General features: G+C 42.2%; 1 protein-coding gene across 1 annotated transcript; it reads left to right on the forward strand.

Moving 5' to 3' along the window:
* The first annotated feature begins 504 nt into the window (after positions 1–504).
* Positions 505–22733, forward strand: UTP14A (UTP14A small subunit processome component). Its single transcript, XM_080909751.1, has 15 exons — positions 505–559; positions 1935–2010; positions 2715–2785; positions 3599–3663; positions 6743–6885; positions 7111–7266; positions 13684–13803; positions 13887–13981; positions 14517–14640; positions 14724–14801; positions 15502–15892; positions 17997–18394; positions 19125–19318; positions 19430–19529; positions 22336–22733. The coding sequence occupies exons 1-15, from the start codon at positions 534–536 to the stop codon at positions 22603–22605; spliced, it is 2307 nt and encodes a 768-aa protein (XP_080765877.1). The 5' UTR covers positions 505–533; the 3' UTR covers positions 22606–22733.
* The last annotated feature ends 1176 nt before the right edge of the window (positions 22734–23909 follow it).

A 23909-nucleotide genomic window follows, 5' to 3' on the forward strand; every position in this document is an offset into this window, starting at 1 on the left:
CAGGAGCACCGGATCAAACGGAATTTCCCTTAAGATGGAAAGAAACTTGCTATGTTCATGTCTCCTCGATCTTTCTGGCTATTATGCGGGAGTTCAACACAGCCTGGGGCTGGCCAGTCCTGAGTTGTGTGACAGAGTCCAACGGGGCCTGGCTCTGGAGGCTTTTATTTTTGTTTGGTTGGTTTTGGGTTTAGTTCCGTCCCTGTCAGTCTGCATCCTTGCCCTCACCTCACTAATCTCGGACAGCAAGAAAACCTGACGCCGTGGAAACCACACCGGTAACCTAGAAACCTCAAGGAAGAATGGGGAATGCCAAGTCCCACCCACCGACAGTGCCGTCCACTGGCAGGCAGCCGGGTTTTACACCGACCAATCCTGAAGCTCCTCCAATACTTTGCAAGCCTCTCCCTGGGCGGAAATGACGCACATTGTCGTGCGTGATTAGCGGAAGCAAAAATTGCTTTGCGGCAGGCAAGGAGGTTGCTCTCTCTTTGGCTTCCGTTCTTGACCCATGTGAGTTACCGGCTACTGTGATGAGCGCGATCAAAGCTTCGAAGGGGTAAGACGTAAAAGGGAAAGGAGATTCCCGGGTATTTTTGAGGGCTGAATTTCCTGTATTTAGGGAAGTGGAAGCCATCTTCTAACAAACAGTAGTTTGTTAAGAGATTCGCCTCCCAAGATCCTGACAGGAGTTAATGTATCGGCGATTAATCCTGAAGCCCCTTAGTTTAAATTGACTTTGCTCCTGGTTTTCGGCTCTTAAGTTGCATCGCTATTAGGCCTGATGGTCGTCTGCACTTGGCAAAGTTATTATTGATTTCCTTTTGTCGTGTCCATTTTCTGCCGCTGCCACGCGTGACCTGCGCAGGCAGTTGAGTACCAAATTGTGCGAGAGTCATCCACAGTATTTTCTCCCCTCTGGTATTTCATGAGTTACCCTTTAATGTTAGAAAATCTAAATGTAATCTATTTGGTAATGTTTGCCTAGTAAATACAGAGATCCACTGTTAAGTAATAGTAGACTCTTGCTAAATTCTAATCACCTTAAACGCCCGTTTTCTTTTTTCCTTTTTCTTTTTTCCTTTTTTTTTTTTTTTTTTTTTTTTTTTTTTTTCGGTTGGTCATTTTCTTATGTCTCCGGTTCTGGGAACAAATAATCAAGATTAAATTTTTAATAAGTTGCACTTAGTCATGGCACCTGACCGGTAGGAGATACATAGAAGCATTAATAGAATGTTTAACAGGTTACCCGTTCCTTTAATCCCAGCACTTGGAAGGCAGAGACAGGCTCTGTGAGTTGGAGGTCAGGCTGATCTACAAATCGAGGTCTAGTAGGACACCTGAGGCTATATAGAAAATCTCTGTCTCAAAAAAGAAAGACATTTAAGTGGTCAATTAGGAAATTACCTTTGCCTCAAAGGACAGCAGTAGCATCAATGGGAAACTGAAGCATAGTAAGTAATAGAAATGTAGTGTCAGCCACTAACCAGTGTTGTCTTTCCCATGAGAATGTATACTGTCATCTTGGAAGTGATGCCGGACTCCCTTCTAAAACAGTTTAACTAATTACCTTCTATTTTGTTTTCGCACCTCATCTCAGATAAAAATACTCAGAACTGAACGAACTGATATATTTGTTTAGACCAGTAGTCCTCAGCTTTCCTAACCCTTTACCACAGTTCCTTGTGTTGTGTTGACGCACACCCCCAAGCATAAAGCTTTGCTGCTTCATAACCACAGTTTTTCTACTGCTGTGCATTGTAATGTGAATAATATCTGATATGCAGGGTATCAGATATGTGACCCATGGGAAAGGACCTTTTGGTCCCCTGTAGGTCTTGACCCACAGGTTGAGAACTGCTGGTTTAAAAGTTACTTTCATGTGAAGAGTTATTTCATGTGCTAATGTTTCTATGTTGCCTTTTTGGAAACAGCCTTCTGGCTTTGAGCCAGCCAGACGACCTAATGGATTTGCCAACCAGCTACCCCTTGAGTGCCAGTGAAGACGAGGTGGGTGAGAGCTATTGAACTGGCTAAAAATGAGGGTGAACCAAACATTCCTGGAAAGGGGAATAAAAATTGATTGTTTTGTTTTGTTTGGTTTTTCAAGACAGGGTTTCTCTGTTCAGCTCTCTGGCTGTCCTGAAACTCGCTCTGATGTTAACTGAATCTAAAACCTAGTCCCCTGACAAAACTACTTAAATTGTTTTTCCTCCTGTGTAAAATATTTTAATACCAGCGTGCAGGAAGCAGAGCCTGGTAGATCTCTCTAATTTTTGAAGCCATCCTGGTCTAAAGAGCAAGTTCCAGACTAGCCAGTGTTACATACATAGTGAGACCCTGTCTCAAAAAGGGCAATGGGGGTTTTCTCCTGAGGGAAAAAAAAAACCACTTGTGGCTATGAATTGAACTATTGGTCGGTGTTTCTATATGAAGGAAACACTTTATGTAAAAATAATACTTTTAGCTGTTTTCTTAAAATCGGGATATTAGCTCCCAAGTTACCAAGGATCTACATTGCTTGTGAAGATGTTTGGATTTTGAAACAATTCCTAGTTCCAATTCCAGGTTGTATTAGAGTGTTGATATATAATATCTCATCTGATTTCCCTCTTCTCCATCAACTAGTACCAAAATTTTTTGCATGGACCTGTTTCCAAGTTGTTTCTTCCCTCCTTTCATTGTCCTGATGGATTTTCCTTTTCTGTGTCTAGGGGGACAGTGATGGAGAAAGAAAGCATCAAAAACTTCTGGAAGCAATTGGTTCCCTTAGTGGAAAAAATAGGTAACATCCCTGTGAGGTTGGACACTGTATAATTAGCTGGCTCTTTCTTTACTGTGTGTGGGTATACATACGCTATGCAGCACAAGTGGGCATGACAGAGCAACTTGTAGAAGCTGTTTCTTTCCACCATGTGGAGGATGAAACTCTTAAATGGTTTTGCTTGGCAACAATGGCCTTTACCTCTTATGCCATCTTGCTTACTGTATAACTAGCTGTTTCTGAGACTTTTATTGTCTCTTGTAACAATCCTAGCACCTGTGTGTAGCATATAGTTTTAAAAAAAAACAATAAACTGTATGATAGTTCACTAATTTCCTTATCACTTTAACTGTATATTAGAATATCTCACTTTGGGAGCTTTATTTAATTCACCTATCATCTTTGGAAACATTGAATACATATTAACTCCATTAAAGAAGGTAATTAAATTTTATCTCCATGGTCAATCATTTGTAAGGTGTAAGTGTGACAGGGCCTGGGTTCAAATCCATTAGTGCTTTTTCCTTGCACTACGTTGTATATTTCAAGGGCTGATTCTATATTAAAAATAGGATATGGATCAGGTTACTACATTTAGGAACAGTTTGGTTGCTTAGTGACAAAAGCAGACCTTTGGGGCATGGACTATAAACCCAAAGCTGCCTTTGAAAAAAGAAATGTTGTACTTAAAGGTGTAGCTCGCTGGTAGTGCACCTGCATGGCACATATGAAACCCTCGATTCCAGCACCTTAGAAAAAAAAGTAATGAAGATAAGTGTTAATGTTCCCCGTGTAAATGTCTGTTTCTATTATATCATCCCCCCCCCATTTCAGGTGGAAATTGCCTGAGAGATCTGAGGCTGGTCTGAAAGTGTCTGAGTTTAATGTTAGTTCTGAAGGTAAGTTTTAAAAGGTATTTATACTGGAACCATAAATATTTACCCATGGGAATGGGTTATGGGTAGCCACATGAAGAATCCTAAGGTCAGTCTCCTATGAAGCTCAGTGAGATGCTTATTGTGTAAAGTGACTTGAATTATTTCTTTCATTCTTTCTTTCTTCCTTTCTTTTTTAAGACACCTTTTTCTCTATGTAGCCCTGGCTGTCTTGGAACTCACTCTGTAGACCAGGCTGGTCTTGAACTCACAAAGATTCACCTGCCTCTGCTTTCCAAGCACTGGGGTTAAATATGTGTACTGTATAAAGTGACCAAAGTGATAGTAGCTCCCTCACCAGCTTGGCTGTTGTATATGTATAACTGTTTAGCGTTCACAGTTGCATTTGTATATCCATTCTCTCATACTTGAGTTAGGACAGACAGGTATGCCACTGGAACTTGAAGAAATCATGTTCTATGTAGAAGGGTTTTCTCCCAACACATTATCTTGTCTCTTAGACTTGATTGGAGCCTTGAGAATTGTTGGGTGTGTGTAAAACAAAGAGTTTATATTGGGGTGACTAACAGGAATATGGGAGAAGGGTTACTTATAGGAGCTAGAATGACACAAAAGCAGCTGTATTACTGACATCACTGGTGAGGACTCAAGAATACTGTGCGCCTAGACTTTTTTTTTTCATTAATTATTTATTCACTTTACATCCTGATTGTAGTCCCCCCTCTTCCAGTCCCACCCTTACAACCCCCCATATCCCCTTCCTTTCTCAGAGAAGGGGAACCCCTTACACCCCCTCCCCCCTTAGATACCACCCTGTCCTGGCACATCATGTCCCAGACAGCTTAAGCACATCCTTTCTCATCGAGGACCAAAAAGGTAGTTCAAGTTGGAGGGAAAGGGATCCAATGTCTCAGGCAACAGAGACAGAGACATCCCTGCTCCAGTTATTAGAGGACTCACATGAAGACCAAGTTGCACATCAGCTACAAATTTGTAGGGGGCCTAGGTCCAGCCCATGCGTGCTCTTTGGTTGGTGGTTCAGTCTCTGGATGGACCCAAGGTTAGTTGACTAAGTACTCTCGTGTCCTCTTCCGTTCCCTCAATTCTACTCTCCACTTTTCCACAAAACTCTTCAAGCTCCGCCTGATGTTTGGCTATGGGTCTGCCTCTGTTTCCATCTGCTGAGTAAGATTCAAGCTTTCTTGTTTGTGCCTTTGTTCTTGCTTAACTTCTTTGGGTCTGTGGATTGTATCATGGGTATCCTGTAGTTTTTTTTTTTTTGGCTAATATCCATTTATTAGTGAGTACATACCATGCATTTCCTTTGGGGTCTGGGTTACCTCTCTCTGGATGATATTCTCAAGTTCTGTCCATCTGCCTGCAAAATGCCTGATGTTTTTAATAGCTGATTGGCATTTCATTATGTAGATGTACCACATTGTCTTTATTCTTTGGTCGAGGGACATCTGGGTTGTTTCTACTTTCTGGCTATTACAAATATAGCTGCTATGAACATAGTTGAGCAAGTATCCTTGAGGTGTAATGGGGAATCTTTTGGGTATATGCCAAGGAGTAGTGTAGCTGAGTCTTGCCCCTAGACTTCTTGCAGGAATTGAACAAGAAAACCTCTCCGAAGCTGACTGGTAGGGTCCCCCCTCCCTCAACAATTGTTAACTTCAGCTATAAAGATGGGGGGGAGTTCACCTGGATAATTTTAGTAAATTTCAGCTTTCCCAGACATGTGACATTTCTTTACCTCATGAGCCGTCCCTCTCTCCTCTATGGAAATGTTTCCATTTTGAAGAAACTGCTGAATAACAGGATACCCTTTCTTCCCTCTTTCATGGTGTTCCCTTAAAAGAGGGTAATACAGATAATCCATTTATAGCTACGAGTTGTACACTTCGATTACAAGCAACAGTCACTTAAGTGACTGAATCTCTGCTGCACCATCCACTATAGTAGGAAGTTTGCTTACATGACCATTTAAGGCTGACCATGGTGGTGATCTTTTCATCTAGCATTGCAGGGTCTCAGGTTTTATGTTGTAATCTTTAATCTGTAGGCGTTTGCTTTTGTTTTTTTCTCTTCTGGGTTCTAAAACATCAGCATCTTCCTTATGATTCTTCTCAATGCATGCATCATGTCACAGGGCAAAGGCTCAAGGCAGAGAAGAATCCCAGTCCTCCAAAGAAAGAAAACATGGTGACAGATCCTTACGTGGCTGACCTAGGGAGAAGTGTCACACATTTATTTTAGCCCCATTGATTCTCTGTCCAGGAAAACTAACTAAAGAATGTACACACAACTAAATCTTGGAAAGGCACAAACCTTACTAGTATTTAAGGTTTGCTTATGTTTTATGTACCCTGCCCTCCTAAAAGCCCATTGCCATCCCCTGAGTTGGGAGGAGGGTAAAAGGATAATATAACCCCTATTAAAAAGTACATGATCAGGGCTGGAGAGATGGTTCAGCAGTTAGGAGCACTGACTGCTCCTGAGTCCCGTTCCCAGCAACCATATGTGGCTCACAGCCATCTGTGATGAAATCTTGTGTCCTCTTCCGGTGTACAGGCATATATGCAAGCAGAACACTATAATACATAAATAAATCTTTAACAAACAAAAAAACACATGGTTCACCAGATGTGATGGCTTATAGCTTTTATTCAAAGCACTCAGGTGGCAGAAGCAAGTGGATCCGTGTGAGTTCAAGGCCAGCCTGGCCTGATCTACATAGCAGGTTTCAGGCCACCCAGGATTACATCCTGATACATCCCCCAACTAAAGAAAGGGGTCTAGTAAGTGGTATAATCGCTGTGTGTAGATAACCAAAGTTTTTCACCCTGTTCTCAACTTAGGTAGCTTGTATAAGTTTTGTGCTCCTAATCATCAATGGGACTTCTCAAAACAGTTAACAGTATGCTATTAAGTAAGCTAATTGAGTTGATTCAACATGTGTTTTAAAATGTTCACCATTAGAGGTGTGTCGCTGTGGCTGGGATAAAGGATTGAACTCCCTAAATTATATTGAGTTTTGTCTCACTTCCAAAACTGACCAGAAAATTACCCTTTTCCACAGGATCTGGAGAAAAATTGGTCCTTTCTGATCTGCTTAGACCTCTTAAACCTTCACCCTCATTGGCTGCTGTTAAAAAGCAACTGAATAGAGTCAAATCGAAGAAGAGTCTGGAATTACCTCTTCACAAAGGAGAGATTGAACGGGTAAGTTACATAGAAGTGGTCCATTAAAGGGAAGACCTTGAACTGAGAAGGGAAGATAAAGTAGGAGCAGCTGAAGTCTTCAAAAGTAAGCAAGTTCATCTCTAGGCTTCTGGTTATTGGGACAGGGACGAGTTAAGAAACATTGCCTCTGGGTGTCTCGTTATTCTATTCAGTTTGATGTGGGACTTCATGGCCCTTTTCTCCTATGTACTTTTCCCGGTTTAGGTCCACAGAGAAGTAGCATTCAGTAAAACTTCACAAACCCTCTCCAAATGGGATTCTGTTGTTCAGAAGAACCGGGAAGCAGAGCAGCTGGTTTTTCCTTTGGAGAAAGAGCCATCTTCTTTTGCTCCCATGGAACATGTGTTTCGTGAGTGGAAGGTGAGTGTAACAAAATGAGCAAACCTTGAAGATTCAACCAGTTTGAATGAGTAGATTATACCAGCTTATATCATTTCATTTAGTGGTCAGAGAAAGAAAAGATACTATGTTCTAACTGTCAGTCAGGTAATAGCCATGCCACACAGTAACTCTATAATCATTTTGTTGTTATTCTTGTACTTAAAGCAATGGCTTTATTAGTTTTGTGTTAAAACCTCCTCACCACAAAGAGAAGCACACAGTGATACATACCTATAATCCTAGCATATGACTGCTGTGGTGGTTTGAATGCTCCCAGACCAAGGGAAGTGGCACTACTAAGAGGTGTGGCCTCATTGTAGGAAGTGCATCACTGTGGGGTTAGGTTTTGAGGTCCAATGTTCAGGCTCCACCCAGTGTGGAACAGACCCTCTTCTAGACTGCCTGCAGAAGACAGTTTCCTTCTGGCTGCTTTCGCATGAAGATGTAGAACACTTGACTCCTCCAGCATCATGTCTGCCTGTCTCCAAGCCGCCATGCTTCCCTTGTCTGAAGAGTCTTCGTGAGGCTAAAGTGAAGAGTTTTAGATTAATTACAAAGGAAATCTCCAACTGGCGTCTCAAATCTGGCATAGACTCTATCCTGTGGTTCACTCTTACAAAGAGCCTTTGATCAGAAAGAACAAACTGAAAAAGAAAAAAGTATAGAATGATGGTTCAAGTATTGAAGGGCATCAGGAAGTGAAATGGAGCTAAATCCTGTGTTCAAAGATATTAAATGGAATTAAGGGAGTGGTAACTTCAGAGCAAGATCCCACTCAGCTAAGCTTATTCCATATGTGTTTGCAGTTATATGAGAAATAATTATGTTAGGCTTTATTATGACCTGGTTATTTCATTTGGACATAAAGAGATATAGTTGTATGTCAAACTGACAAGGGATGTGATCACTAGTCAAGGATAAACTATAATCCAGAACTTACACAGATCTTTTGAAAAGAAATTAAAGAAAAGCTTATATCCAGGCATGATAGTACATTCCTTTAATTCCAAGAGAGAGAGGTAAGCAGATTTCTGAGTTCAAAGCCAGCCTACTACAGACCAAGTTCTAGGTAAAGAAAAGTGTGGTGGTACATGTCTTTAATTCCAGTACTCAGGAGACAGAGACAAGTAGAGCTCTGAGTTCAAGATCAGTCACAGAACAGCCAAGCTTAGGCTCCTCCAGCACCATGCCTGCCTGGACACTGCCGTGCTTCCTGCCATGATGATAATGGACTGAACCTCTGAAACTGTAAGCCAGCCTGTTAAACGTTTTTCTTTGGTCATGGTTTCTCTTCACAGCAATGAAATCCAAACTAAGGCAATTGCCAAGATAAAGGGAATATACTAAGTTTTTTTCTTTTATATAATTTATTTTATTTATGTTCTTGGTGTTTTGCCTGTATGTATGTCTGTGTGAGGATGTCAGAAGTCCTAAAACTGGAGTTAGAAATGTGTAAGCTGCCGTGCAGTTCCAGGATTGAATTCAAGACCTGGAAGAGCAGCCAGTGCTCTTAACCACTGAGCCTTCTCTCCAGCCCCTGTGTTTTCTTTGTTACTCATTAGTTTTATTTTGGGATGATATATATTACTCTTTAATGACAACTTTAGCAAGTAACTCATGACTGAGTTGAGAGGAATATTTTTAAAGCTGTGTTTCCTAAACACTAAGCTCTGCCACTTTGCATAATCATGGGTGTGTATGTTGGATGGATTTTAATGTATCAGCTCTTCTTTATTATTAGGCATTCCTCTCATTTAGTGGTTTTGATATCTCCTTATAAAATGATGTTGATAGTGAATGATGGGGTTCAAGTAGAATGGCAGTTACACACTTGGCAAAATTAAAGTTGATCCCTAGAGTCTCTTTTTTACTATATGAACAACTTCAGAATAGCCAGCCTACTTTCCTAGTATACCATTGATATGGAGTCTCTACTAGACTGGTCTGTGTTCAAGAAAAAATAGTCAAAGAAAACACTACCTAAGCCATAGATCGATGGATGGATGGATGGATGGATGGATAGATAGATAGATAGATAGATGCTTCTTCATATTTTTCTGTGTTTTCCACAAATACAGAAATGATAGTGTCTTTTATGACAGAAAGTTGAGCTAGTGAAAGCTAGTTAAAATTACATTTCTTAAGGAATTAAGTTCTGTTTTCTGATGGTACTTTTGAAGTCACTAGCATTCTCTTTCTAGGATCATTCCTTTTCTACGTGAAAAAGAGATCAGGTATAAAGTGTCTGCAGGATGAAGGGAAAATTTAGGGGAAAATGTAAAAGGTAATAACAATTTACAGAATTCAAAAACATAAAGCATGCCTGTGGTGGTTGTGGAGGCGGCGCTTATCTTTGATCCCAACACTTGGAGGCAGAGGCAGACAGATCTCTGAGTCTGTGGTCAGAGATGGTCTACAGAGCAAGTTCCAAGCCAGCAAGGGCTACACAGAGAAACCCTGTCTCCAACAATAACAATAAAGTAGAGAAGATTTATAGTGAGTGATGTCTCACCCCACCCAATCCCATCTCAATTTTTATTGTTGATTTAGAGTTTTATTTATATATTCATGGTTTTTGCCTGCCTTTTGATAGGAAAAGTAGTAGCTTACACACTGTTCTGTATCCCACTTTTTCCCGAATGATAGTGTAATGTGGAAGGTAGCAGGAGAGGTACCATGTTGGTGAAGGAGACTACATAAGAATGGCCCATAAACTGTACTTATCCTGAGAACTTATGCTAGTGTGGTACAAAAAGATGAAGGAGTTTGGGCTAGCACCTCCTAGTTCTTTTCTTGCAAATTAGGAGCTCAGAGTACCAATGAGGGTAATAAATCAGGATTCTCGGGGTGGACAATCAAAAAGCCTGCATTGTAGTTTGGGTTTTGCTTTGTAAAACTGCATTTAGCTCCAGCTGAAAAGAATGAAGTGAGACAACGCAGGAGAAAGCATTTATAAAATGCCAAGTGTTATAAAGGAGATAAGGTAACTTCTACCCCATCAGCTCTCCTTTCTTTAGGTCCGCACCTGCATTCCCCAAAGTGTTTTCCATTAAAACTTTGTCGCAGTATGCTCTCAGAGAGAGTTCAGTAGAAATTGCTGGGTGAAGCCTACACATGGTAATACATGTCTTTAATCCCAGCACCCAGGATACAGAGGCGGTGGATCCCCGTGAGGTCCAGGCTAACCAGGGCTACACAGTGAGACCCTATCTCAAAGGCAGAAAGGGAGATTGAAAATTTGTAATGTACACTCACTGTTTCATCTAAGACCCATCTCAGAGAAGGGACAGTCTGCCTAGGCAGAGTGTGCTTGCCTACAATTTCTGCACTTAGGAGGGTAAAACTGGAGGATTTCTGGTTTAAGGCAGATTCAAAGAACGTAGGGCTGGGCATGATAGCACAGGCCTGTAATCCTAGCTGTTTGGGAGACCGAGGCAGGAGTTTGAAAGGTCCAACCAGCCAGGACAATTTAGCAGTGTTCTGTCTCCAACTAAGAAAAGTTGAGGATAGAAAAAAATGGGAAAGTTAAATTCTGTTTTAAGCTTTTACAAAAGGAAGAAAATCTCAGTATCATCTAATGGGGGGCATGCTTTGGGGAGAGCTTGTTTCTACTGCTGTTCCACAGTCTCTCCTTGTCACACAGCCACTTGTCTGTAAGAACATTCGTAATGAGTCTCCATTCCCTAATCCAGGGCCTCATGGTCTTCAGCCTATTTGACAACGCATTGACATACCATATACTTAGTTTCTCATCTTTGGCTTCTGGTGTGTACTTCTGATGACTCGTTTTACCAGCTTCTCGTGGACCTTTTAATTCTTAGTCAGTGAGTTGGCTGTCACTCTCTGTCTCAGATTTGTCTTATGGCCTCTATGGCAAAGCAGGCATCTCCTGGGTCTCTTTGTGTACTGTCCTAATGGTCACCTAGGTTGATAATCTGGATTATTCCCTTAGCACATGTGGTGGTGGCCAGTCTTGTAAAATCTGTTATAGCTCCAGGTACCCGTTTTCTCTTCAGTTTCATTTTCACTGTCCTTTTCAAGGTCCTCAAAACCATCTCGATTTCCATCTTGAAACACAAAGTTGTTTGTCACTGTCCTACTTAAAATCCATCTTGAGCCAATGAAATGGCTCAGTAAGTAAGGGTGCTAACTGTCAAGCCTGACAGCTTGAGTTCTATCCCCAGGACCCACATGGTGAAAAGAATTGATTCCCAAAAGTTGTCCTCTGACCTATGTAGCACGGCATGAGCACACCTGCACATATACCTACAGGCATGCACACGCACACATACACAATCAATCAATGCACAAATTAAATTGAAATCTATCAAAGGCACTCTGCTTAGAGGGCAAAACAAAAAAAAAATGCCTAGTATTTTAGCTATGCTGAACAACACATCGTTCTTAGGTAGCTTTCATTTCCTGGTACCTGTGTTTTTGTTTATGCTCATCTGTTTGGTCTTTTCCTACTCCTAAAAGAATTGTGCATAAGCCTCAAAGCCTGAATCAAAGAGTTATTTCCTTCCTTGTCTAACCACCCATCTCCTAATCAGAATTCATGGTTCCTTCCTGTGTGCTTACTGTTATAGAATTGCATTTAACCCATTAATGTTATGTTGTTAGTGGCATATATAGCTCTTTGCTCTGTGAAGACAGGATCTATCTTAATTAATTGTGTAGTCCTAGCACCCTTCACGAGTGCCTGGAATGTAGCTACAATCAATAAATGTTGGCAAATTGAATTGAATTTGAAGGGCGATTACAACATTGTAATATAAATCACTTTGTAGCCTGTGATTGATCACTGCTGCAGATACTAAAAATGGAAGAACATGCACCTTTACCATTCAGTAGAATAGGTTTACGGTGAAATCAATAGCACCGTGTAACATGTGATGATGTGTATTTATGCGTTTGCTCAGATATTTATAAGTTTAATACTGACCATGATACATGTGGCCACTGAAGAAAAACATGCATAATATGTGTGTGTGGGCTTTGAAAGTGGCTGTTGCCTAAGGCTGCCTCTTACTTGTCAGGATGGCCCATGGTGTGGCTGGCCTGATTATTTTAGCCATCCTCACAATGTCAGTCAAGCAGCAAATGGAGTTTTTGATTGACATGTGAAATGGCTGGTGCAGTTTGTTTATTTCATAGATACCACCCATCATGCAAAAGTAAGTGGAAACTAAGGAGTTGAAGCCAAGGTAGAAAATGAGTTGAGTTAAATTTTATCTACAATGAAGCTGGATGATTACTTGAAGGTCATATTTTTTTAAGAAGCAATGTCTTTTTATGCTCGTGGGGATTAAATCACATACCCTGCCATAAAATAAATTACTAGGAAAATGTACCTGAGAGTGACTGTTCTTATCTTGTTCACAATGATGAGTAGGGAGTCAGAAATAGTAGCCCATACCTGTAATGCCAGCACTCAGAAGGCTAAGATAGAAGTTTGAGGCCTGCCAGACTGTGGTCTACATAGCAAGACCCTGTGTCATAAAAAACAAAGAGGGCTTGAGAATTACAGCTCAGTGATACAGCACTTGCTTCACCTCATATACACAAGGCCCCTGAGTTCAATCCTGAGCACTACCTAAGTACATAAGCACATTAAAAATTCCGAGTTCTCTTCTGGGTTGTTTTTTTCCAGCTAATATGATCAGTGGCAAATAATGCTTAAGATCTAACATCTCCTTCCCTGTAGAACTATTCTTTAAAGGATGCTTATGATAAGACCCTGAGATTCCCAGCTATAAGGTAATTGGTTGGTGCTTGTTTCAAATATATAAAGCATTGTGGGATCTTTTACTTTCTTTGAGTCAGAAGCTTGTATATCATCCAGCCTGTCCGTGAGCTTGTAGCTATCTTCCTGCCTTTGTTTCCCAAGTGCAAGGATTATAGGCTTGCATCGTCATCATTTCTGACAATTTTGGACTTTCAAAATTAACATGACAATTTGGTGCTGCTCTCCTCCCAGCATTTGACTTAAAGGTACCATGCTTAGATTCTTTAGAAAATAGAGTTCTATTTTCTGATCACTGATAAGGGAAATTGATCCCAAGTATTTATAAGAGTGCCTGGGGCTCCTTGTGGAAGTTGTCTTAATTAGATTTTTTTTTTTTAATTCAAGCTGGGTATAGTAGCACCTGCCTATAATCGCAGCACTAGGGAAGTTGAGACAGGATGGCAGCATGACTTCCGGGGCAACCTGGACTACAGTGAGTTCCGGCTGGCCAGGGCTAGCTTTATTATCTTAGAGTGGGAGTGTATGGGACAGGGAGAGGGGGAGGGAAAAGAGAGGATGTTTAAAATTCAGAATAAAATAAGGCATTGTCTATTTCTCTAAACAGCTAGACTAGAACCTAATATTTGACGTTTTCTTACCTCCTTAAGGCAAGAACCCCACTGGAACAGGAAGTTTTTAATCTCCTCCATAAGAATAAGCAGCCAGTGACAGACCCTTTACTGACCCCTGTGGAAAAAGCCTCCCTCAAAGCCATGAGCCTGGAAGAGGTGAGTGGTGTATATAGACCATCGCACACACTGAGGCATCTGACTTCAAGTCCCAGAGTCACTGTAAATGTCATTCGTTGTAGGCTAAGATTCGCAGAGCAGAGCTTCAGAGGGCCCGAGCTCTGCAGTCCTACTATGAAGCCAGGGCTCGAAGAATGAAGAAAATCAAAAGTAAAAAGTAAGGAAGCTATGGATCTCCTGGAAGAAAATGGTGTGGCTAATCACAGCTTCTTTAAAGAGAACTTTTAACATGACAATTTGTGCCGTGGAGAAGAAGTCCCCAGGGGGAATGACTGGTTATCTTTTCTTCTAACCAACCTCCTGTAGTTGTGCCTGCTTCCGTAACACACTCTCCTCCAGCTTTATCATTCATGCTTGACTTTGGTAACTTTTTCCTTCCAAAAGAACATGGAGTAGTTCCACAGTGTACTCTCCAAGTTTCCACAGCTGTTAAATCCAGTAGACTTCTCTTTGGCTGACTTGCCTCTGAGGGACTTGTTCTGTTCCTCCTTAGAGCTTTAGAAACGGGAGTGTCTGTGCTGCAGAAGTCTGGAGGGTCTGAGAGTCCTGTCAGTCCCATCGGGTTCTGTTCTGGCTTCCTCCAAGTCAGCCAGCTCTGTGATAGCCCTGCTAGCACCTGCATAAGGAAACCCCTTGGGTAGCACAACCACCGTTGCCAAACCTAAGCTCCCACCTCCTCTCTTGCCCTGTAGATACCACAAAGTTGTGAAGAAGGGAAAGGCCAAGAAAGCCCTAAAAGACTTTGAGCAGCTGAGGAAGGTTGATCCAGATGCTGCACTGGAAGAACTAGAAAAAATGGAAAAAGCCAGAATGCTGGTGAGATTGCCTCTTGCTTAACACCTTTGCCAACAACTGTCCCTAGAAGGTGTTACAGATCTCATCCTGTCCTTCCTTTCCAGGAGCGAATGAGCCTTAAGCATCAAAACAGTGGGAAATGGGCCAAGTCAAAGGCCATTATGGCAAAATATGACCTGGAGGTAAGAGATGGACAAGAGGTGATGGAATTGGGGGGAAAGGGACAAACAGTCCTGAAGGATGTCAACAAAAAGCCACAAGGATGAATGGAAAGCAGGGAATACAGAGACGTCAGAAAAAGGGTTAAGGCAGAGAGGAAACTGACCAAGAAAAGGGTGGGAAAAGATGAAAGGTGGGTCTAGAAAAAGAGGGAGGAACATACTTTTTGGTTTGGGGTGTTTTGTTTGTTTGTTTGGTTTTTTTTTTTTTTTTTTTTTTTTTTTTTTTTTTTTTTAATCATTGTATTTCATCTGTTGTTTCCTTAAGGATATTTTGTCTTCATTTTACTCCATGGCTACTAACAAATTGTGTATGTACTGTTTAAATAGTAGATACCAGTAGGAAATACCAAATGAATAGGAAACAAAACGGGGTTAGTAGCCCATTGGTAGAGACCACTCACCCAGCATGCTAAAAGCCGAGGGTTCCATCCCCAGCACTCTGAGGAAAACCTAAGGCAGCAGCTTGAGCCGAAGTGTTGGGATACATACCTGTGAAGCCAGTGCTAGAAAGGCTGAGACACAGCCCATTCAAGGTCAGACTGGCCTACCTAGTGAGACCCTGGGGGAAAGGGAAAGAAAGGCCACTTTAAGAAGTGAGGGCAAAGGTATTTCTGTGGTCACTAATGACAAAACTCCTGTGCTGGTGCACTCCTTCCTCTAGGCCCGCCAAGCTATGCAAGAACAGTTGGCTAAGAACAAGGAACTGACACAGAAGCTGCAAGCTGTTTCAGAGAGCGAGGAAGAGGAGGGTGCTGAAGAGGAAGAAACCCTAGTTCCTGACGTAGTGAATGAAGTACAGAAGACTGCTGATGGACCCAATCCGTGGATGCTCAGGAGTTGCAATCGTGATGCCAAAGAAAATGAGATCCAGGCCGACTCTGATGAACAACCGCCTGAGCCTGTAGCCCATGAGCTTTCTAAACATGAGGGAAATGAAAACCCAGTGGCAGAGGAAGATGATTTGTTAAAGGAATTGGAGAAAAGGAGATCCCTTAGGAAGAAATCTGAGCTCGACCAGGATGCTGAGCCAGTGCATGACCAAGAAACAAAAGGTGAGCTGTGAGGAGGTGGAAGGGACAATTTCATACTGCCGTGGATAGACTGAGAGCAAAAAGAAATGTCCACCCACACATGCTACATAGTGATTAGGCTCTAGGGGCTTTTCAAGAGTGTGTGTACTAGGTCCCTGAAGTGAAATTAGATTTATAATAGCCATTTTTTCTCAGGCATTTGATAAGCAAATGTAGTGTGCTCCAACACATTTTCTGCTCTTGGGACATATAGTCTTCAGAAAAATATTACTCATTCAGCTTTGAAGACGGGGTGTGGCTTAGCATTCCAGGTACCCACAGATATACATCTAGTAAGATACTGTCAATCTAGTTGTGCTTTCAGACTTACAGGTAGATTTGGAGAAATTATTTAACTGCTTTAAATGTCTGGAGTCTAAGTTTTGCTTCTACTTTTTGTCTTGCTTGTAAAGGGAGACAGTGGCATTGTTAGCACTTTACATTGCTAGATTATATGGGTCTGTGTCTGGTGCCACTTCCCCAGAATAAATAGTGTGAGTGCGCTTCATGATAAGTTTACTATAGCCCTAGGATGGGTTTCAGGGCACCAGGCTGACTAGGCAAATGCTGCACCACTTCCCTATATCCTTGGTCTCATAACAAGATTTTCTGTAAACAATATTCATGTCCTTTTTAGCGTGGATCCCACATAGCCCATGCTGGTCTTACACTGACTATAGCAAGGTGACCTTGAACTTCTTATGCTCTTGCTTCTACTTAAGAGCTAGGATTATACGTGTGGGCCACCAGCACTAGTTTTATAAAGTGCTAGAGAGTAAACCCCAAGGCCCCGAGCATATTAGGCAATCATTCTACTGAGCCACATACCCCCCCCCAGCCTATAAAGATTATTTTTAAAGCCATTAGAACTTGTGATGATCTTCACAGAAATGTTCTCAAGTGGAGGTTTTTAGAATTAGTCGTTAGAAGCATTCATTTCTGGGGATTTTTGGGAAGCAGAATTAAAGGCTACGATTGTGGAACAAGCCTGTAGAACTACAGAATGCCCTTCTTTCTGAGCCCCTTAAGAACTGGTTATCTAAGTCAAGTGTGCTACATTCCCATAGGACTAGCACTTAGGAAACTGAAATAGGAAGTTGAAGGCCAGCCTAGGCAATAGAGCAGATTTGAGGATAATCTGGGATACACTGTAAGCTTCCCATCTCCAGGGAATCATGGATCATGTAGGTAAACAGAAAGATAAGCCAGCTACTGTCAGGTAGCTGAACAATAGTGGCCTAAAATACAAGGAAGTTGTGGATATGTCTCCCCTGCCCTATCGAAATGAGCTTGAAAGCTTATTCTTGAAAAATATTGGTACACCTGTCTCAAGGTCCGATCTAAAATGATATAGCAGTTTCAAGCCAAAACTAGAAAGCAAGATCCACTGGGAAAGGAAACAACTTTAGTTATTACAATGGGTAGTTCAGAAATGTAGTATGCTATAAAAAGCACTTACTTCATTTTTTTTCTTGACCAGGTCACACACAACAGGTTATAAAATCTGCTTAAGGTATGCAGTGAAAGGGGGAACACATGACATGTACTTATATGAAAAAAAATATTTATTTAACTAAGTATGAAAAGAGGTTAGCAACATTGCATATGCCTTTAATCCCAGCACTCTCAGGATCAGGAGGCAGGCAGGCAGATATCTGTAAGTGTGAGGCCAGCCTGGTCTATAAAGAGAGTTCCTGGCTAGCTAGGGCTGTTAAACAGAGAAATCCTGTCTCAGAAAAAGTAACCTGTCTTTTTTTTTCTTTTGAGTTTTGGAGTAGTGAAGCTTAATAGTAGATTATTTGCCTGGTGTGGACCAGGCCTTGGGTTTGATATCTAGCACCACACTTTAAACATAAGTAAAAAGAACTTGAGGTGATCTTTCCAAGTAGAGTTTACTATACAGGGAAGTTAAGCCCCAGTCCTGGTCATTAGCAGTCACCTGGGAAATGGGATGCTGTTTGTTCATATTAGAATGTATTTCATAGTGCTCAGCACTTAGTAGTGGCTTGACAAATACTTGTTAATTGGGAAACTTCCAAGTTTCATCTCCGGCAGCCTTCCTTTTTTTCATGCCTCTGCCTTTCAGATTCTACCAGCCAAGAGGTGTTATCTGAATTGAGGGCATTATCTAAGAAACTCAGTAAGGAAAATCATCTATCTAAGAAGCAAAAAGAGAGTCCAGCAAAGACTGTTAGCCTGGTCCAGGAAGAGGAACCTACCCCAGAGGAAGATGAGCCTCTATTGCTGCAGAGGCCAGAGAGAGTACGAACTCTGGAGGAACTCGAAGAGCTAGGTAAAGAGGACTGTCTTCCAAATAAGGAGCTCCGTAGACCTACAGTAGAAGGGGAGCAGATAAGGAGGAACCCACAAAATCAGACCAAGGGGAAGAACAAGAAGGAGCAAATGATCAGTCTAAAGAACCTCCTGACTACAAGAACTCCTTCTGTGACATCCCTGGCGTTTCCAACAACAGTGGAGGAGTTGGTGAGCAGAGCCAGGATCTCTGGCTTTTGGGGTAGTTGGCAGTCGAACAGAACAGTCGTCCTTACACCCAGCACAGTCACATTTTGCTGGAATGTGGGTCAGGAGTTAAGAGGTCTAGATTAACATGGCACCATGCTAGGCCGAAGTGTCAGTTTAATAGATTAATAGATGCAGATATGTGGACACAGCTGAGCCACACATGCTGCCTAAATTGGGAGCCACCACAGTTCCTTGGGGTGACTGTCAACCTGCCCTCAAAGGAGAAGGTGGTCACAGAATGCTCTGGCTGGATCCCAGGCACAACAACTCGAAGATCAGTGAGTGATCTGCCAAAGCTCCCTCCACTCAATTCCACCAGCCCTCCACCCCAACTCCAAGTAATTAAAACTAGTAAGACAGGGTACCCTGACTGCTTGGGGATATGAGCTGCTGGAAGCCCACATTCTGGCTAGGCTATTTGGAGTGTCTGTTATTGACACAGGCCATCATTTCTCTGACCCTAAAACTTCCTTGTTGAATGTTTAAAATTGTGCCATGATGATGAGCTAAGGATATTTACCCTAGAAAGAAGGAAACGGGAGCGGGGTTGGCTGATTAGTTCCTATTGTGAATTGATCATCCTTTCCGAACTTCCCCCTAGGGGGCGCTAAGATGTCATAACCCAGGATTTAGTCTTGTCATGAAGCACTCTCCGAGACAAGTTACAGTTCTCGCTCTTATTTCTTCCCAGGAAGATGAAGTGGAGAGAAACCAAAAGCAAATGATAAAGGAAGCTTTTGCTGGGGATGATGTCATCAAAGAGTTCCTAAAAGAGAAGAGAGAAGCTATCCAAGCCAATAAGCCAAAGGCTGTGGATCTGACCTTGCCTGGCTGGGGAGAGTGGGGCGGGATGGACCTGAAGCCTAGTGCTAAGAAAAGACGCCGGTAAGAAGACAAAAAAAATCCTGTCAGAAGAGCACAGTTCCCCAGCTCTCCCTTAAGTGTGTCCCCTGAACTTTTGACTAAAATATTCTTTTTACTATTTGGTTTTTCCAGGTTTCTTATTAAAGGCCCTGAAGGTCCTCCAAGAAAAGATAAGAATTTACCCAATGTGATTATTAGTGAGAAACGCAACATCCACGCTGCAGCTCACCAGGTGAGGTTTAGAGAGCTCTCTGCTTGTCTGATCTCCACAGCCAGCTTCCCGTGCTTGAGAGAACTATTTTAGCATCAGTGGTGAGAGGGATGTGTGATATTTTCCTTTTTTGGTTTGTTTACTTTTGTGTTTTTGAGACAGTGTACCCCCAGGCTGGCCTTGATCTCCAATCCTCTGTGCTGGGTATGACCCACACCTCAAATCCCTAATTTCAGCACCTGTTAAAGGTTACGTGTCATACCTGGCTGGGATGTCTGATCAGATCACCAACAGATCTAATTTGTCTTTTCCACTGTCTGGGAGTGAGAGTAGCAAAATAATGCAGGCTGTGCTGCTCTAACTCCTGACTAGGTTTAGTCTGAAAAGAGAATCTTTGCCATCAGTGATAAAGAGCCAGGTCACAGATTCAGTTGATACCCCCAGATCACTGTGCTTTAAATGGGTCTCGCCATAGTAAAAGTGAACCATTCTGCAGTAGGCCTGTACTTGTAGACAAGGTAACATTCAGAGACCAGAAGGTCTGAGACATGTATCAAAAAAGTGGTAACAGACCAGTCTCTCCACAAAAATGAAGGGAATGGATGAGCTTGGCATAGTGGCACCTACCTTTAATCCCAGCAAGGTGGCATTAGGTAAATCTCTGATCTACAGAATGAGTTCTAGGACAGTCAGAGAGCTACATAGTGAGGCCCTGTCTCAAAATAATAATAATAATAATAATCAAACTATGTTTGCACTCTAGCAGAAAACAAGACTATGATTGTGGTCCCCTAGACATCACACACACATTACCAGGCACTGTTGGATTCAGTTACATAAAGTGGAAAGGTTAGAAAATAGGCAGAAGATTCAGAGAGAAATTAGGCTGCATGTGACCCAAATGACATTGAACTCCATAACCTGTATGGCCCCTCCTGTCCTGATGTTTGACCCCTCATGAGTATGAAATTGGAATGAATTTATACTTGCCCATGTAAAAGAAATGAACTCTGTAATGGGTACAGAACAGAGGTGAGGCTGGGGATGTAGCTCATTTGCTAGAATACTTGCCTAGTATGCACAAGGCTCTAGGCTCAGTTATAGAACTGTGTAAAGCTCTGCCTGACCATACCTAGCCTCAGCACTCTGGAGGTGGAAGCAGGAAGATCCAAGTCTCAGGGTCATCCTTGGCTACACAGTCAGTAGGAGGCCAGCCTGGGATACATGAGGCCCTCTCCAAAAAAAAAAAAAAAAAAAAAAAAAATTGTAAGATGACCATTCAGTCATATTCTGTTTGATCTTACCTTCTAAGCCAATCACTGCAGAAACCATCACCACTATAATCCCAGTTAATACTATATAACCGGACAACTGGATATAAATGGGTAGGGAAGGAATACCCTGAGAGGGATGCTGCAATGGTTCAGTGGATGAAAAAGCTCTCACTGCCATGCACGATAATGTTCTTTTAATCTGCAGGGGCCCGCACTGTAGGAAAATGTTCCAATGGACCAAATTACAGGTGACAGAACATGGTTCTCAAAAGGATCCTGAATCCTTCCTAGAGCTCATCCCATGTTCATTTACGATTGTCACAGCAATTGTGAAAAGATTTCCAGGAATCTCTTGGGGAATGTATAGCGTACTTAGGCTGTAAATTCACTCTATACCTGAACATCACCTTGAACATCTGTTCTTCCTGACTCGTCTTGAATTTTGTGAACTTACTGTGTGCTGTGGTAAGCACAATGAACTCAACTATATCTCCAACCTGCTTCTTTTTAATTATCTTAGTGCTTCTCAACCTTCATATGTGACCCTTATAATGTGAATTATCTAGGCACTGTAGGAGCAATAGAATGAAGTGGAACAAGACAGGAGAGGACTCCTGAAACTGAAATTATCTTGCAAACCCTCAATAACATACACAAAAAGAACATCAACCCAAACAAAAGATTTCCTTAGCCTAAAGGGAAAGGGAGCCTTTTTCTTTCAGTACTGGGGTTGAGGAACTATTCGTAGAGGGTAGCACTCTGGTGGAGTGGAACACAAGCCAAGGACCAAGAGTTCAAGGGTTCTGTTCTCTCACCCTACTCTTAGTTTATTGGTGGAAATCACTTCCCCTGTCTACACACCTGTTGGTGCCGAGGGAGATGACTGGTGCTATCTGCCTGGGCCACCCAGCTCTGTATCCTCTGATGCCTTAAGAGGATGGAGCTGAGCACAGGCACCTGGAAGCATTCAGGATTCGGATGTAAAACATCAACCATAAAGAGGAAGGGAGTCGGTCATGATGGCAGATGCCTTTGATCCCAGCAATCAAGAAGCAAAGGAAGAAGAAAGTAGATCTTGAGAGTTCCAGCCAGCCTGGTCTTCATAGCAAGTTTCAGACACTGTCTCCAAAAACAAAACAAAAACAAAAAAGGAAGGAAGAAAGGAGAAGATAGAGAATAGAAGAAATCAGAATCCATAAGGATGTGCAAATCCTCCAGGGCTTCTTGCGGTCACAAGTGTTGTATAGAAGCACCCAGTGGTTAGCAGCCTTGAAACTGGTGTAGCTAAACACAGTGCTAAGCCTGAGAGTGGGTACCAAATAAACTTCAAACAGATTAGCACTCATAAGACTATATAGGAACACTTGGGTGCTTTGGCCTCTAAAACGCTAACCTCCCTATTATTGTCATATAAAACTAAACTACATGGAACAGGCTGGCCTTAAACTTGTGACCCTCATGCTGAGATTGCAAGCACGAGCCATTGTGCCTTCTCGTAAGCTGCCTTTGCAGTATTGCACCCTGGGCCTCACACGCTCTTCTTTCCCTTCCAGGTGCGAGTGCTTCCATATCCATTCACCCACCATCAGCAATTTGAAAGGACCATCCAGAATCCTATAGGATCCACATGGAACACCCAGAGAGCATTCCAGAAGCTCACTGCCCCCAAGGTTGTTACCAAGCCAGGCCATATTATCAAGCCCATAACAGCAGAGGATGTGGGTTACCAATCTTCCCCAAGTTCTGACCTGTCTGTCATGCAGAGCCATCCAAAACGACACTCCAAACATCAAAAACAACTGAAGAAAAGCTCTATAGATTGAAACAGCTGAAGAGTGCCCTGAGTATTCTTCTGCTTGGTCTATGCTGCAAAATGAGTTCCAAAACTGGCTTAATAACACTGTGTATAGTTAAGCTATATCTTAGAAATAAAGGCATTTTTTTTACCTTCTATATTATCTATCTTCCTGTTGAATCTTCAAGTCATACACTTAGCATTTGTTGGGGGGATCTTCCTTCCCTTACCAAGACTTGTCACTGGTCATAAAAACTAAGGAAAGAAATTAATCCAAGTCTGGTTTTACATATGTCATCCATCAATCATGGTCCACTGTACCATTTATATTCAGGGATTGAGAAAATACTGCAGTTTAACCTCTGAATCTAGAAGCATTATAAACCATAGCTGGATCTTGTCCTTGATTTGTCATAGAGCCAAGCTGACATGGGGGGGGTCTAACCTCAGGAGTTGTAACTTGACCTTTTTGCATTTGTGCTCTTTCCAGCTCACTCAGGTTGCTGTGTAGAGTACCATTTGTAGATGTAGCTCAGTTTGGTTTCCTCTACCCTACAGGAAGTTCCTTAAGCATTAAGGTATCAACTCAGCAATAGCTTCAGGAACTCGCTAAAACTGATTTCAATGCCCCCGACCCCCGCTGAGAGTCCACCGAGGAGCTAGACTAAGCTGCAAAGAAGACTATTCAACTAGAGTAGCTGCCTGGAAGAGGTTCAAACCAACCAAGGCTCGTTGAACTGCTTTGAGGCAGTGCAGTGCGCTCCAGGTCCCCAGCTCTGTGAGCTGCCACCCGTGCTGGGGTGGGCACTGATGATACAGCTGGATTTCAGTCATTTTATTCCTGTACACGGCCCAAGAAAACTCATTGGTTCACCAAGTTGGACTTTGGTGGTATCTGTACTTTGATCTCTCTTGGGCTTCCTGTCTGGGGTGAGTAGGCTTGTCTCCCCCCAGAAGGTTTTTTTTGTTGTTCTTGGTTTGTTTTCTTTGTTTGCACAACTTGAGTGTACCCGTCTATATACCTACAAGGCCCAGGTCTGATTTCCCCCAGCAATTCCTAAAAGTAGAGTCATGAAAGCCTATATTAGGTTTGTAATGTAATGCCTGATACCATGGAGGTGGGAGCTGGAAGAGCAGTATCATTTCTGTATGTCTTCATAGTAACAAGACGGGCTTTATCCTCACTTTACAGGTACAAGTATGCAATTTCCAAAGTAAGTGTGTCTCCCTTCTAACTCACCCAGCCAGTTCCTCACCATTGATTCAAGCAGTATTTAGCCATATGGTAGTTAACCTGGACTTTTGCCTCTTTATGTATCCTTGTCTGGAAGG

Source organism: Micromys minutus (genome assembly GCF_963924665.1).
Source record: "Micromys minutus genome assembly, chromosome: X".
In the NCBI taxonomy this organism is placed as follows: domain Eukaryota; kingdom Metazoa; phylum Chordata; class Mammalia; order Rodentia; family Muridae; genus Micromys; species Micromys minutus.